General features: G+C 47.4%; 1 protein-coding gene and 1 long non-coding RNA gene across 3 annotated transcripts in view; one reads left to right on the top strand and one right to left on the bottom strand.

The window, feature by feature from the left end:
• The window catches only part of LOC139080017 (uncharacterized), a 47005-nt gene that overhangs the window by 11912 nt on the left and 18199 nt on the right, over nucleotides 1–16894 (bottom strand). The gene's annotated exons all lie outside the window — the stretch shown is intronic.
• Nucleotides 936–16321, top strand: ELOA (elongin A). Of its 2 annotated transcripts, none has more exons than XM_070598094.1 (11): nucleotides 936–1169; nucleotides 5592–5648; nucleotides 6927–7033; nucleotides 7929–9117; nucleotides 9493–9598; nucleotides 10358–10513; nucleotides 10605–10702; nucleotides 11557–11737; nucleotides 11979–12090; nucleotides 12620–12801; nucleotides 13798–16321. In XM_070598094.1, the coding sequence occupies exons 1-11, from the start codon at nucleotides 1095–1097 to the stop codon at nucleotides 13857–13859; spliced, it is 2325 nt and encodes a 774-aa protein (XP_070454195.1). In that variant the 5' UTR covers nucleotides 936–1094; the 3' UTR covers nucleotides 13860–16321. The 2 variants fall into 2 exon arrangements, with proteins under 2 accessions (XP_070454195.1, XP_070454199.1); XM_070598098.1 differs by lacking the exon at nucleotides 936–1169 and adding an exon at nucleotides 1277–1621.

Here is a 16894-nt window from a genome sequence, read left to right as displayed (position 1 = left end):
CATTCGAGCAAATAATTCATGTGAAGTTTCTTTTTCTTTTTCCAGAGCCGGGACCTGGAAGAGCCTCTGGGCTTTTCCGCTTTGGTGACAGGTGAGGTTAGGTACGTTGCCAAGTTGCTGCTGGAGATCAGATTAGGATCTAATCTCATCACACGAGATGTAATTAATGCTACTATTTTAAGTCACTTCTCAATGGTTTAGTTCTTTTTAATAGCAATAATAGTAACAGTAAAATTTAGTGCTTCTAGCATGAGGATAGGGCCCTCAAGATGGTGTCTTGGGCTGGTCTGACTCAGGCTGTACTGAATTCAGGCCCAATTTCAGAGGAAATAGCCATTCATTCATTCATTCATTCAATAAATATTTGCTTGGTGCCTATGTACCAGACAGTGTTTGGGGGGGAAATGAGACACACCGACTATTATCTCATGTCGTTAAACTGTTTTGACTTTTGACAAATCTCTTTCTCTCTGGGGTTCCATTCCTCGACCTTATTCAAAGATGCACACTCACAGGGGACCTAGACTTTTTAGATTCAAATTCCAGCTTCACTTCTTTGCTGTTATGTGACCACATGCAAGTTGAGTTGGTCTCCCTGAGCCTCAGTTTCCTCGTCTGTAAAATGGGGATCATAGAACTCGTTTCATTGGGTTGTACTGAGGGTAACATCAAAATAGCCCGACCACTGGCGCTTCGTGCTCTCGACCCGGGCCGGGCGCCGTCGTTACCCCGCGGATCCCGATTGGCGGCCGGGCCTGCACCGCGGACAGGTGCTCCGCGGGGCGTGCTCGCAGCCCCGGGCGGGAGGGGGCGTCAGGCTTTCCAAGGCCGGGGGCCGGCGCCGAGACGCCGCGGAGGCCCTCCCGGCCCGGGCTGCCCAGCTGCAGGGCGCGGAGCGCGCGGCCCCAGCGGCCCCTCGGGGCGCACCGCGCCGTCCCGGGGGAGGGGCCCCCCAGCCCCCGCCCCGCGCCCGCCGAGCCCGGAAGGGGCCGGTCGCGCTTCCGTCTCCGCCGGGGAGGCCCGGAGGGCGGAGCCGCGGCCCGAGGACGCGACGCGAGCCCAGTTCCGGCGAGGAGGCCGCGCCAGTGACAGCGATGGCGGCGGAGTCGGCGCTCCAAGTGGTGGAGAAGCTGCAGGCGCGCCTGGCCGCCAACCCGGACCCGAAGAAGGTGAGCGGCGGGCGTTGGGCGCGGCGCGGCCCCCTAACGGTCGCGGCCCGGCCCGGCCGGCGGGGCTCGGAGCCGGGGCGGCGGGCGGCGCGCGGCCTGCGGTGGGAGGGACGGCGGGCGGCTCCGCGTGCCAGCGCCGCGGTGCCCCGGAGCGCGGCCCCGGCTCTGCCGTCCCGGCGTCTGCGGGCGCGATCGGGCGGCGGGGACGGTCCTGCGGCGCGGGGTGCGCGCGGCGCGGCGGCTGCTCCTGCGCCGCCTCCAGACGCTCCGGGACTTTCCGGCTCCGCGGTGGAACGTGGGCCTCCTCGCCTTCCCCGGAAAGCCCTCTCCCAGCAAAACAAAATGAACCCCGCGCCGCCTCGCTCTGTGCTTCCCTCACAACTTAGGACGCAGTCGGGAGAAAAACAAAATTAGAAGTTGCGGCCGGATTTCCATCTGGCCTTGAGAGAAAGGTGAGCGCTACCCTCTCTCGTCGCTGCGAGGGATGGGCAACCATTTTTAATGGTGCTCAGCTAGTTTTGCTTTAACTGTTTTCTTAAGTTCAATGCATTCTTCTTCCCGTCCGGCTCTCTGTTATCCAGCTTCCTGGTGGCTGGGAGAGCGTCTTGGGGGTGTTGGATTTTTTTTCAAAATTGAAATACAGCGATGAAGACACTTAGGGTCTTTGACATTCCCCGTCAGCGTTCTGGCTCGAGCGCACAGTTCCCGAGAGTTGGCTCTGCAGCCCCGGGGCGCCGTGTGAAGAGGAAGTCATCCAGGGTGGCAGCGGGGATGAAGCGTTGGCGGAGGTTTGGATTCTGATCCGTTTGCCGGCCGTGGACGTGGGGGACGTTTCTTGCTGAGCCTGTTCCCTCACCTGCTTCTTCCCAGGACGAAACTGAAAAGAGGAAGCGCCAGGCTCATAGGACATGCTCAGTAGCTACTAATTGCCACTCTACAATTTTTCTTGAGGGGCCCCTTTCTTTTCACGTATTCCCAGCCTTTCATAGGTGAGGGGTTTCCCCCTCCATTTCTACAGGCTGCACACAGCCTCTCAACCATCAGACCACTTTTTAACTCTTCTCATGTATACCAAGCTCAAAGGTCCACTTCTTCAGGAAGCCATTTTAGTTTTAAATCTGTGAAAACTTAAATGCTTTCAACTGCTTTGTGTTATATTTTCTATTGTGGCTTCAGAACCTAGTAGCCAGGAATATTTACGAGTTTCTTTTTACAATAATCCTTTGTGGACATGTAATAAATGGTCATTATTCCTGAGTACTAGTTGGTTTCCTAAACTTCGTAGGTTTGTGACTGATTTTTAAAACCTTAAAGCAATATTATGTAAATCCTCTACCGATTTGGTCTTTATTTCTATGAGGTTAAAAACAAATGCAGCATGTAGTATCTATTGTCATTTTTCCTTTCAGATTTTGAAGTAGCTTTCCTAGTAGTTGATATGCATGAAATTTCAAATTAGGAAAAGATTTGTTTGGCTTTTCTTCCTACTTGAACTATTAGTGATTATTGTGAGTATTTGGGCTTTCTCTTCCCATATAGAAAATTACTCTTAACTTGTGGCTTTGCATTATGAAGTAAGCACTATGAAGATGAGAGAATGTTGAGAGGTTATTTTTGCAAAGAGCACAATAGTTCGCATTCAGAAATGAGCTAACTGCAAAGGGGAAACTGCAAGCTGGCACACTGGCCTTCTTCTCAACCTTCTGTTAACCCAACAAGCTCCTACAGGTTGTTCTTGAAATTGCAAGATGATTATATAGCAGTACTGAATCTGCAAGTAAATCTTGATTTCAAACCATTATTAGCCAAAGGGTTGATTCCACACCTACGTTCATGGATTTTTCTGGTATTAAACATTGGTGTTGAAACTGTCACGCTGTTTTCGCTGTAAGTCCATCTGTGTATGAGCTAGGCTTACTTGGGGAAAAGGTGTCAGGCTGACCAGGGTCACTTGGTTCCTATTATTAAATTGGAAACAATTTTCATTGCTCGTAAAGTTACCTGTCCTGAGTTACATTTTGAATGTGAAAACTACCAAGAACACAGTTGGATGGCAAAGTGGAGAATGAGGGGTCCACATTACGAACATCTTTTGCTCTTTGGGTTGAAGGAGTGTGCAAAGGACAACCGAGATTCCAAAGCATGTATGTGCAAATGTTTGACATTTCTCATAACCTGTTATCACTTCTTGCAAACTCTACAATTGGTCCCTTGGTTTGACAACAGCAAGTTTCCATCTATCTGAGGATGCCCAAATGCTTTTACCTTGTTATTGCTTTCTTCTTTCTTGAACCTCATTGAAAATAGAGGGGCTCTGAAGCCCTTTTTCTTTTATGTTGGGCTAAATCAGTTTGAAGATCCCCAGGGTTTTAGTTTTGTCTGCTTTTAAATTGCCCCTTTTAACCCAAATCAAAGCAGGAAGGCAGCATGCGCACTTCCAGTTAGTGCTAGGCTCTGAGATGAACACAGCCTCAGTGACTTCTGACCCATCCTTATATGTTGACTTTGTAGAGGTCCTGGGACTCTTTGTCCCTATGGTGACCTCCTTTACTTTATGGACTGTAAACTGTCTAACAAGCTAATACAGAGGAGGAGCTCTTCTGCTCTGTTTAGGCATGCTAAGAGGCACATGAGCTACTGCTCTGTTTTCTTTTCCTAGTTTATAAGGACAGGGTCATGTTGGATGTTTCTCCTGGCTTTGTAGTACGTGCTGTGGTAGACACACTCGACTTACTAGCTCGTTAGGCAAATGACCTAACCTCACTGAGCTCGATTTCAATATCTGTAAAATGGGGAGAATAATATCCACTTTATAGGGTTGTTTAATGAGGACGAAATGAAGTAACACATGTAAGAACTTAGTATAGTAGTCGACACACAGTAGGTGGTATATAAATGCCTTCCAGGGAATGACATTAGGGGAGACAACCTGTTTTTAACCTTTACAGTGATTCTAAATTTTCCTTTAAGAAAAGGAATTGGCATTAATCTTCGCACCCGTAGCTTGGGTGACAAGAAATTCACATAAACTTCCTCCTGAGTTGGATAATGGTGATCGGATTTGAAGTGGAGGGTAATTTTCACTCAACTCTGAAGGTGAAGCTCCCTAGGTACACCACTTGGCTTCTCATTTGTTCCCAGTCAAACAAGATTATCACTTTGATCCAATTGCTCTGCCTAGCGACCACGTTCAGTAATTATTGAAGTAGAATGACCAGAAAAGCATACTTACTACTCCACCTAATAGCAATATGACACGCTAATTATAGCCTGGGCTACACATGGAAAAAGAACAGATCTTGTTATCTAATGTTTAAATGTAAAGGTAGTCACAGTTACCTGTTTTGAACTGCTTCTACTTGGCAGCCCTTCTCGGACGGTCAGTATCTTTATGTCCACATAAACATCTAAAGAAAGGCATAGCCAGTCGTGCTCTGGGTAGAAATGGAGCAAGTAGGAATTGGCTGGGGAATACGTGCTTGAGGATCAAGGGTAGACATTTAAAGAGCTGTCAGTTGATGAATGAAATGATTAATCATAGGCATTTATTGAGCTTTTTGAGTGTTCCAGGCACTATGGCTAAGGATGCGCATGGTTTGTCTCAGTGAATCCTCACAGCTTGTGCAGTAGAGACAGGGTCCAGTTCCTACTGTGCAGATGAAGTAACTGAGGTTCAAAGAGGTCACCGGCTTGCACAAGATCACCAGGGAAGGAGGCGACAGAGCCAAACTGAAGCCTGTCTCTAACTCCGGAACTCTGTCTTAACAGCCCTTCTATCCTGATTTTGACCTAGTTTTAGAGACTACAGAAGGGAAATGTGGCCAAACCCAGATCGCTTTTCTAATCTACCCAGACATTTTGTGTTCACCATTTGCAACAGCAAAGCTCTGCTTCTGGCAACTTGAAATTGGTCTTGGCTTCCCACTTCTGTCCAAAAACCAATTCTGTTAAACACTGGGACTCTTCCTGGAAACACGATGCTCTTTTTCCTGTAGAGACCTCATCTCCTTTTTACTTTCCTCTGTGCCAGGTCTATGGGTAATTTTCCTAAAGTTGGTACCTTTCTCAGAAATTCTCTCTCAAAACTGGGGCAAGACTATAGTTGCTGATGACTTTTATTAGAGTTGGCAGGTTTGATTCTCTTCTCTAAGTCTTATTTCCCCTTTGGTGTAGCATAGTGGTTAAAAGCACGGAATCTAAAGCCACAGACCTGAGTGAATCCTGCCCTATTTGCATCCTGGGGCAAGTAACTTAACTTTCCTGACCTTGTTTTCACACTTGTAAAATAGGGTAATAATCATACTTAGTCCTGTATAACACTTAGAACTGAGTAAGCACTTCACTGTCAGATAATATTCTTATTTCTTCCAGCAAATAATTATGATTTTGTAGAAATTAATGTTCATTTTATTTTCTCTGCAGCTATTGAAATATTTGAAGAAACTCTCTGCCTTGCCTATTACAGTAGACATTCTTGCGGTAAGGACTGTGTAACTTTAGACATTATATGACTATATCCCATCCCCTCCCCACTGGGAGAGATTGGACAGTCAGATTAAGAGCATGGGCTTTGGAAGTGAAAGAAACCAGACATAAGGCCACATTATTGTATGGTTCTATTTATGGGAAATGTCAGAATAGGCAGATCCATAGATAGAAAGTAGATTAGTGGTTGCCAGGGGCTGGGGGAATTGAGAAGAACAGGGTTTCTTTTTAGGGTGATGGAAATGTTTGGTATTAATGGTGATGGTTGCACAGTATTGTAATCATTTGGAAACCACTAACTATACACTTTAAAATGGTTAAAATGCTGAATTTTATGTTACATGAATTTTATGGCAAAAAATTTTTCTAAAAATTAGAAGAACAGGCTGGCCCCGTGGCCGAGTGGTTAGGTTCACGCACTCCGCTGCAGGTGGCCCAGTGTTTCATTGGTTCGAATCCTGGGCGCGGACATGGCACTGCTCATCAAACCATGCTGAGGCGGCGTCCCACATGCCACAACTAGAAGGACGCACAACGAAGAATAGACAACTATTTACTGGGGGGCTTTGGGGAGAAAAAGGAAAAAATAAAATTTAAAAAAAATATTAGAAGAAGATTGACTTTGTCATCAACTAGTCCTGGATTCAAATCCAAGTTCTGTGACTTTAGGTTGTTCTTTTTTTGTGCAATGGGGCAGATTCCTGCCTCACAGAGTTGTTGTAAGGATTGATGCACTGTATGCAAAGCTCTTAGCTCAGTGCCTGGCATCTGCCATTATCACTCTTGTCATTACTGTTAAAGGTTTAGAGGCTTTTTTTTTTTTTGAGGAAGATCAGCCCTGAGCTAACTACTGCCAATCTTCCTCTTTTTGCTGAGGAAGACTGGCCCTGAGCTAACATCTGTGCCCATCTTCCTCTATGTTATATGTGGGACGCCCACCACAGCATGGCGTGCCAAGCGGTGCCATGTCCGCACCCAAGATCCGAACCGGCGAACCCCAGGCCGCCGAAGTGGAATGTGCACCACCAGGCCGGCCCCTAGAAGCTTTTTAATTCAGTGTTTTCCTCTTCTGAATCTGGTATGCTTTGCTACTGTGTGTCATCAGAGGTTTGGGGCATAGGCACAAAGTAATTTTGTATTGAGACTTGCAAGGTATGTTTCAGGAAGGAAGTATTGATACGTTGAGTTTCTCAAAGCAAGAGGCCTTATTTCTTTAGAAAATTGTGAACCTTGTTCTGCAACCTTCTAACAATTCCTTTATCAAATCTGTAGGAAACTGGTGTTGGGAAAACAGTAAATAGCCTGCGAAAACACGAGCACGTTGGAAACTTTGCCAGAAACTTAGTGGCCCAGTGGAAGAAGTTGGTTCCTGTGGAACGGTAAGGACATTTACTCTGTAGGTTTGTTCAACTTCATGGTTAAATCTGGTACTCAGAGTGTTTGCAGACAGAAAAGTTTTTCTTTATTATTCTTTCTTTGCCTTCATATTTAAAATATTTATTTTGTCTTATTATTATAAAAATAATCTGTGTTTGGGGCTGGCCCAGTGGCATAGTGGTTAAGTTCGCACACTCTACTTTGGCAGCCCAGGGTTCACGGGTTTGGATCGTGGGCACAGGCCTATATACTGCTCATCAAGCCTTGCTGTGGCAGCATCCCATGTATAAAGTACAGGAGGATTGGCATAGATGTTGAGTGAGGGACAGTCTTCCTCAAGCAAAAAAGAGGAAGATTGGCAACAGGTGTTAGCTCAGGGCCAGTCTTCCTCACCAAAAAAAAAATATAATAATCTATGATCACTATAGAATATTAGAAAATATTAAAAAATAGAAATAATAAAAATTTCATGTAATTCCAAAGAGAAGCATTATTAACATTTTGGCATGTTTCTTTCTACCCTCTTCTTCAAAGACATTTTTATATGGTTGTGAACAAACTGTATAAATAACAGCCTGTTTTTTATGTAACAAGTTAACTGTGTCCCCATGTTGAAAAATATTTAAGGTATTTTCAGGGCCACAAGCTATTTGATCTTCTTTGTATCCTCCAGTTAAATTCGTCATTTTCCACTTATTGAATATTTGTGTTTTCCCACTTTGAAAACTTAGTCGAGTATCTTTGAGCAGCACTCATTTTCCTTTTTCCCAAGAACCTAGTTTCTAACTCTGCATCCTCTTCATCTCTTTTGCGAGTTCAGGTTCTGTGATTTTGTCCTCTGAGTAAGGATTACAGTGAGATTTATATCTGCTTTGTCTGCTTTTTCTTTTATTTTAGGAACACTGAGCCTGACGAACAGGACTATGAGAAGAGCAGTTCCCGAAAGCGCCCGAGGGACGCCCTTCAGAAGGAGGAGGAGATGGAAGAGGACTACCCAGAAAACTGGAAAGCCTCCAGTAGCCAGTCCTATAGTCCGGATCACAGACAGAAAAAACACAGAAAACTCTCGGAGTTCGAGAGACCTCACAAAGTGTCTCACAGTCACGAGAGGAGAGACGAGAGAAAGAGGTGCCGCAGAGCCTCGCCAGTCTACTCTTCAGACCACGAATCATCTGACTATGGCCACGTCCAGTCCCCTCCGTCGTCTGCCAGTCCTCATCAGATGTCCGTGGACCATTACAGATCCCCGGAGGAGGACCATGAGCCCTTTGTCCCACACCAGAAGCCTGGAAAAGGCCACAGTAATGCCTTTCAGGACAGACTAGGAGTCAGTCAAGAACGACACCTGGGCGAACCCCAGGGCAAAGGGGTCATGAGTCAGAACAAGGAGCACAAATCTTCCCACAGAGAAAAATGTCCCGTGGATGCCAGGGGAGATGAGAAGTCGTCCCTGAGCAGAGAGAAGTCCCACAAGGCCGTCTCCAAAGAGGAGACACGGAGGCCGCCCTCCGGGGACAGCTCGAGAGAGAAGCCGCCCTCGAGTGGGGTGAGGAAGGAGAAGGAGAGGGAGGGCGGCACCAAGAAGAAGGGTCTGCCCGCCTCGGAGGCGGCTTCAGACAACCACGTGAAAAGACCAAAGCACAGAGACTCGGAGAAAACCAGATCCGACAAAAACAAGCCCGGCGTAGACAGCTTAGACGCGGGGAAGGGGGCAGGAGACCTGTTGCCCAAGGTGAAAGAGAAGGTTTCTAACAACCTAAAGACTCAAGAGGGGAAAGTGAAAACGGCTCATTCAGATAGAAAGTCAGTGGGCTCCCTCCCTAAAGCTGAGGAGGCAGACGCGGATGACGAGTTTGAGCAGCCCACCATGTCTTTTGAGTCATACCTCAGCTATGACCAGCCCCGGAAGAAAAAGAAAAAGATTGTGAAAACTTCAGCCACGGCTCTTGGAGAAAAAGGACTTAAAAAAAACGATTCGAAAAGCACTAGTAAAAACTTGGACTCGGTTCAGAAATTACCTAAGGGGCACGAAAACAAGTCAGAGAAGCTTCAGCTGGCTGGGGCTGACGCAGCCAAGCTGAGAAAGGTAAGCCTTCCGCCCCTTGGTGGCTTCCCGTTCCCGGCCGCTGGCCCCGCAGGGCTCCCCGGACCCACCCTGCTGCTGTTTTGCTTGGCTGGCTTTTAGTGGCCTGTTGAACTTCAGTTTGAAGTAATTTCCTCTGGGCCTCTAGCTGCCGGGGTAGGTAGTACCCAAGATAAGTATTCTCTGAGGTGTCCCGTTGTGCTGGGCCCATCTATGTGTATTTCCTGACTCAGGTGCTGTGAGACATGGCTGCCACCCCTCCTCCAGCCTGGGGCCGCCTGGGAAGTCCCCTGCCCCGTCCACACTGCTGGGAACTGACTGTAGGGAGGAGAGCTGTGCTGGCAGAAAGGAGCTCTCCAGTCACTGGTCTCTTTGCAGGTCCCCACCGAGGCGTTGCCCGACCTCCCCTTGCCCGTGATACAGGCCAATTACCGTCCACTTCCTTCCCTCGACTTGATAGCCTCCTTCCAACCAAAGCGAAAAGGTAATTTTCATTTTTTAAATGGAAAAAGATTTTTAAAATTCATTCATGATCTGCCATCAGATTTGGATGCATTTCCTCATCACGCAGGCTCTAGAGTTGCATGGCTTGGGTTTGAATCCCGGCTCTGGCTCTACAAGTTATGTGAACTTGGGTAATACCTTAATTTCCTTGGACTTCAGTTTTGTATTCCGTAAATGGCAATAAAAATAACGGTGTGTGTCTCATAGGGCTGTTAAGTGGATTAAAAGTGATAATCCTGGTAAAGCTCTTAGCTCCAGGTTTCTTCACATAGTGAAGTTCAATAAATCTTAGCGGCTGCTTACTAGTAGCCCTTTATTCTGTATGTTCTACATGAGCTTTTTATCTTAAAAAAAAGTCTAGTTTTAATAGCAAAAGCAATAGAAGCCATATACGTGTCCCTCTGCCAGAGGCTGACAGATAAGTCACGGTTCACCCACACAGTGGCATCCTGTGGGCTGCGAAAACGTGCGAAGTCTATGTGCTGACATGGGATGATTTCTACAATGTGGTAACGGAAAAACAATGATAGTGAGTATGTTATTAATTGGTTAAAAAGGAATAAAATACATATTTGCTTATTCTCACATCAGCTCTCTGGAAGGATACACAAGAGGCTGGTAGCACTGGTTGCCTTTGAGAAAGGGAACTGGGAGCCTGAGAAATGGGGTGGGAAGGAGAGTTTTCACTGTGTTCCTTAGTGCCTTTTGTGACTTACATTCTGCTTTTCTTGCCTTACAGCCCTCTCATCACCCCAGGAAGAGGAAGAAGCTGGATTCACTGGGCGGAGAATGAATTCTAAGATGCAGGTGTATTCCGGTTCCAAGTGTGCCTACCTCCCCAAAATGATGACCTTGCACCAGCAGTGCATCCGGGTACTGAAGAACAACATCGACTGTAAGCCTCACACCCCCCTCCTTTCTCAAGCATGTTGTGGCACTGGGGCCTCAGCCGCTCCTCACTGCTGTCACCTTTGATTCTCTTGCAGCGATCTTTGAAGTGGGAGGTGTCCCGTATTCTCTTCTTGAACCCGTTTTGGAGAGGTGTACGCCTGATCAGCTGTATCGCATTGAGGAATACAATCACGTGAGTGTCCTGTTTGGGTGGGAAGACGGCAGTTTTCTGGCTTGTGTCTCCAGGAATGGCTTTGTCTCTGTGAAGCTGTTGCAGCTGCAGGGCAGGCCAGCGGTTGGGCCACTGTTCTGGGCATGTTTGGTTTGCCAGTGGGCCTTTAAACAAGCATCTTTTCAGCACCTACTCCTGGCATCTTAAGTGGGCCTCTTGGGCTGGAATCAAGGTGGGATTCAAAGGGAGTGAAACATACTTCCCGCTCGTCCCTTGAGCTTGCCTGGTCATCACAGAGGTCAGGGAGAATTCTGGCAGCACAGCCCCTGGGATCTGGGGCATGAACCGAGCTTTGTGTTGACACACAGGTGTCCGGTGAACAGAAGAGAGCACAGATTGGCTGGGTGTCTCTAGAGACATCTAGATGTAGCCAGAAATCCCTCTGTAACGCTGCAGTATACTCACTTGATTGCATTAGCTGTCTCTCTGATTCGGGGGATCTGTAACTGACCCTCCTTCTTCGCTGGCCCCCTTGACAGTCCAGCTGAGGGCAGTGCTGGGGAAATGCCTGGACTTTACCTCCTCCCACTTCTGCCCTTCACTGATTTTCTAAAGGAAAAACTGATCTTAAACTAGTTTTTCTGTTGTCTCCTCTCCCCTCACAATGCCCCAAAGCAGCTAGTACAATGCCTCACACTTAGCATTGTTTTAATTTAGTGATCTGATTTTTTTCTAGAACTGTGGTATTTTAGTATAACACTATACTATGAGGACCAAAAAATCATTAGGAACCTGGTCATGCCTAGGTGATTAAGGATAGAAAAGAGATGTGTAACCGTGCTTGCATATAAATGATGTCCCGGTTCTGATTTTAGGTATTAATTGAAGAAACAGATCAATTATGGAAAATTCATTGTCACCGAGACTTTAAGGAAGAAAGGCCAGAGGAGTATGAGTCATGGCGGGAGATGTACCTGCGGCTCCAGGATGCCCGAGAGCAGCGGCTACGACTGCTGACGAAGAACATCCGATCCGCACACGCGAATAAGCCCAAAGGTAAGAGGAAGAGCCGCAGGGCCTCGGGGGCCCTAAATCTCTCTTGTATTTGCCGAAGGGGGCAGGGGTGGGGTGCTTCTCCTGCCACCACCCGTGCTACCCTACAGGGGCATTTTCAGGGTTGATAATCCCCTAGTTTGGGGAGCACTTAAAAAGCCTTTGTCTCTTAATAGTGTAGATTATTAAAATAATACCGTCTCTGCTCAAGAAGGCAGGTATTGATCTCCATATTTCTCCACAGGCCGACAAGCAAAGATGGCCTTTGTCAACTCTGTGGCCAAACCACCTCGCGATGTTCGGAGACGGCAGGAGAAGTTTGGAACAGGGGGAGCGCTTGTGCCCGAGAAGATCAAGTACGATCTCTGCTCCCCATGGTTTCTGCACGCTTAGGGAAGAGGCCCCAGGGGCGTGTCATTCAGCCCTAAGAGGCAGCCAGCAGTTTATTTTTGGGTGAAAGCACGGCGGTGCGGAGTGAGTTCTGGAGGCCGACCTTGACCTCCCTGAGCCTCAGCTGCTTTGACTGCAGTGTGGGCCAGATAATTCCTCCTGCCTCTCGGGGGGTTCCGGTCACATGGAGAACAGGCCCTGGCTTCGGGGAAGCATGCTTTCCTTTTCCCCATTTGAACAAATAACATATTACTGTCATGACTTTAAGTCATATTAGCATTTTCAGAATGCAGATTTACACCTAAACAGTGAGAAGTTAGTGGAGATTATCATTCCTTCTGAAGGGCTAGTGCCCTCTGAGCCACCGCCCGAATCTAGGGTACTAGGGTCCACGGGCAAAGCCACACAGCCGAGTCCTCCTCAAACAGGCCAGCTTCAGACTGCTGGTGCGGATTTCTCCTACTCAAGGCTAACCAGCTGTGTTCTGCGTTACAGGATTAAGCCAGCCCCGTACTCCACAGGAAGCAGCCACGCTCCCTTCAGCAGTGGCAGCAGCAACAGCTTTAACGCCAGCCCCGAGGAGCCAGCCTACGACGGCCCGAGCACCAGCAGTGCCCACTTGGCGCCTGTGGTCAGCAGCACCGTTTCCTATGACCCTAGGAAACCGACTGTGAAGAGTGAGTAACTTGGGGTTCCTACTCAGGTATTTCAACGTCATTAGTGCCACATCGTATTTTGTGTATTAGATGTAGCACACGTATGACACCTTGCATGTAGCTCGTCTAAATGTCAGTGCCTCCCTTCCCCTGCTTTGTTCATAATGCACAGTATCTTTTAAATAATGATCAGAGTGAATATTCATCTTGGCACTCTGCTTTTTTTAACCTAAGCGTAAACTTGTTTCTCCAGGCAGGAGAGACGAGGTTCTCTCTAAGGTTCAGGACTATCATTATTACAGCTGAATGACAGTCCATCAAATTGAGGTTTTTATAACCTTATAACTGCAGCTTTCAGGTAGTTATCTTTTATATCTAGTTGGGTCTATTTTGTATTTTATTACCTTTGCTACCATAGACTATCCCTAGTATTCTAAGGGAGTGTCCTAACTTAAGAAAAGCATTATTCTGTATTCACTTCAGGGCCCAAGGGAGGTAGAAATCCTCGCTTAAGACCTAGCTGTGCTTAGAGTAACCCTTGAGAGTGCAGGCTAGCCCTCCATAGGTGGCATTTGCATTTAGCTCATCTTAGACCTGTTGCTACAGTGGACAGACGGGCCAGAGCGGGGTGCTTTTTGCTGGTTTGGATATTGGCAAGGCAGAGTTAAATTTTGCCTCAGAGTGGCCTTTCGAGTCTGGCAAGGATTGAATTCCAGTTCTGCCACTTACTGTACAACCAGGGGCAAGTTGGCCAGTCTCTCCGAGTCTTGATGGGGTTGTTAGAGTGATTGTTCCGGGCCTGGCGGGTGCTCAGGTAGCGTCAGCCCTGTGCTGCTGCTTTTACCTGCTGTCAGCAGATAGCTGTCACTTGGATCCATTTGCCTGGCGGTGGAGACGCAAGTGTGGTGCAGGGCTGGGCTCTGATTGTCACCCAACCAAGTGAGACATACACCCAATGGTGGTATATGTCTAAACTGCCACCAGTCAGAAACAACTGCCTTATTTCTCTTTACACAGAAATTGCCCCAATGATGGCCAAGACGATTAAAGCTTTCAAGAACAGATTCTCCCGACGATAAACCGAGGTCTTGCCTTGGAGATGGAGTTTGGGTCGAGGAATATAAGGACAGCAGGGGCTGGGGAATGGAACTTGCAGAGGAGACCAGCGTCTTTGCTGTGTGGAACCTCTTGGTCTCCAGATCCCGCGCCGTTCGCAGGTGCCGCGCCTGCGCGCCCGTGCGCTGCGGCCACTGCCTCCCTGCCTGGAGAACCCTTCAGAATTCTGAAGAAGATGTGAAGCCTCGGTCTCACTGAGGATTTTAAGGTCAATTATACTTTTGTTGTTAATTAGCTTCTTTGTAAACTATAAGACATAGTTTTAATTAATAAATATTGTCCCCAGATTGTATTTATATTACCCCCAGGGTTTTTTTGGTTTTTTTGTTTGATTGTGTTTGGTCCTCTACCACACACTTAGCCTTTCAGGGCCCTTTATTAAAGTTAGACAGAAGCCTAGTGAAAGCCATTCCCCGGTCCCGGTTCAGCTCTCCTGAGTGGACTCCGGTCTAGAGGGAGGACTGGCGTCCCCAGAGCCTGCATGGTGCCAGCTGCACGTGGGCCAAGGTGTGGGTCCTGGGCCGCCTGTCCTAGAGGGGAGCCTCGACGTGGAGACAGGAAGTGTTCAGGTTAGACCCTCACCCTGAGACCCTGCTCAGTGTTGCTTTGAGTTCCTATGCAGGTGCATCTCGTTCTTACTCATCAAATAGTATTTATTAAGGGAGGTTATTTGTAAAGTTCTAGAGTCTTTCCCCCATTCTTTTTGCCAGTTCCCACTGTTTTTTGAGGCTCACTAGAGGACACAGAACCTTGAGAGATGGATTTGCACAGAACCTCAGCATTTCTACCATTTCTAATTTCTGATTCACAGCTTGAGGGCTTTTCTCCTCCCCTCTTTTTCCTTCTCCCCACTAGTGTGGGGAAAAAACACAAACACATGGCAGGGCTCTTCGTAGCCCCCCAAATACAACTTTGGAGTTTTCAAAGACAGCGCTTTCATCTCTTGTTCCCTGTGACTTGCACTAGAAGTGGATGGTTTTGAAAGGTGTGATGCTGTGTTGGAAATTGGCTTTGTTTTTGCCTTTCTTTAAAAAGTAAGATCATGTGATTGGAAGAGCACAATTTGCTTTGTTTTGTAGCAGACACTCTCACTACTTTTTGAGTGTTTAAGCCAGAATTTGGAGGGAAGGGCCAACTGAGGGGAAGTGTGTGAGCTGTAGCATCCGGATGGGAGAGAACCACAAGGGCATCCGTCAGGTTTGGGAGGACGGTGTCATTGCCCTTCTTGGCTGTGGAAGAGCACTGATCTAGCAGGAACCCACTTGATTGTGACCCAGGTGGAAGCAGATGCTATAAATTTGAGGCGCCCATCCTTAAGAAACCTGACAATTAGACTGAGGGCACGGTTAGTGTGACAGCCTGAGGAGCTTGGCAGTTAGTCCCCGCAATAAGTTCGCTGAAAGCCAAGAATCTGGAGCTCACTGTTTTCAATCATCCTGGAAACCTCGGTTAGGCCAACGGAAGATTCCAGAGCAGCGCAGGAAATCTGTACAGCAAAGGCTGCATTGTTCAGTGTGCGTTGCTGCGCAGGTGCCTGTTGTGATGGGACACAACTATTGCTGTGTTTTAATTTGCTGTATTTTTGAATTGGGTAAAGTATTTCTCTTGGTTGTCGGTATTACCATTCCACCCCTACCCTGCTCCCCAAATCTGATACTGGGAAGCCTCCTCCCTGAAACCAAATGAACCTCGGGCAGGTGCCAGACATCGTTGCCTAGATCAGCTCCCTCTAGGTGCCCAGCATCTCGAATTTGTCTCTTAGCTGTGTGTTCAAGTCTTTGTCATTGAACCCAGTGTCTCCTCTTTTAGGTTCAGTTGTGTATGACTTAATTTCTTTTATTAGGAGTCTTTAGGCCGGGAGGGAAGAAAGGACACGTATTTGTTCATCCCAACATCACTACCCATTTTTGGCACATAAAGATTTTTGATCACCTCTGTTTGCATAGTGCCACATCTTTCCTGCCTTCTCCTCCAAGAGTGTCTGCATCAGGGATGCGACTTGGCGAGAAGAGTGAGGAGGGAAGAGGAAAAACTGAATTTCTAAAGGCCCTCCTGCCCTGGGTTATTGACATGGCTGCAGAGCAGACACAGGATGATGTTGAACCTTTGGTCTCATTTGTGAAAACTTGTGCAATTTTTTTTTTTTCTGTGCTACACTACATACAGATCACCAAATTACAAATTAATCCTTTGTGATCCTTGGTGTAATAAGCAGTTTCTTTGGGGCTTTCTCTTTCTTTCCGGGAAGTGGGAGGGAAAGGAGCAAGGTATCATCCTGCTCTTCATTTGTATTTTGGTCCCAAAATGTAAATACAATTTTCTATGTTACTTTTTTGTGGTAACTACCAAGATGAATATTTTAATTAGATAAGTTATATGAAAAGGAAGGAAAATTCCATGTCTAAATAAAAAACAAAAAACCCCATGTACTGTTGTCTTTCTTCCCTTCTCCTTATTGTGTCAGAGAATGGAAGTCGGTCACAAAATGTCTGCCTCCTGGGTGGGATTCCAATCCTTGGGCCGGGCCATAAAGGGCTGGGTCTCTGTCTGGAGCATGGCAGGACCGGGAAATGGGGACTCACGGGGAGGAGCCCTGTGAGCTGAGGGGGGAAACTCAGATGAAAACAAGCACCTCGTGGGGACCAGACACCGTCCCATTTTTATACTTGGAACCCTGGGACTGAGCTGTTAAACCCCCTTTAAGTTAGAAGCTGAGGCTCAGAGGCTGAAATAACAGCCAAAGCCGCATAGCTAGTGAGCGGCAAAGGAAAGGATCTGAAACCCAGATTCTCTGACTGCAAAATGTATGTTACTGCACCTTTCAGTCATTTCTTCGGGGGATGTGAAGGAGCTCAGTCTTACGATGGCTTCCTAGTGAAAGCATAATGAACACTAACGCAGAAGAATCGAGCCAGCAGGGACTTAGAAGGAGCAGCTGTGTTGGCCCCGACGGCGCTGCAGCAGTTTCAGCCCCGTGAACGGAGCCAGGGCTGGGTTT

The sequence above is a fragment of the Equus przewalskii genome, chromosome 2 (genome assembly GCF_037783145.1).
Source record: "Equus przewalskii isolate Varuska chromosome 2, EquPr2, whole genome shotgun sequence".
NCBI lineage: Eukaryota > Metazoa > Chordata > Mammalia > Perissodactyla > Equidae > Equus > Equus przewalskii.
The sequence above is the reverse complement of the archived record's forward strand: the minus strand, read 5'-3'. Positions and strand labels throughout refer to the sequence as shown.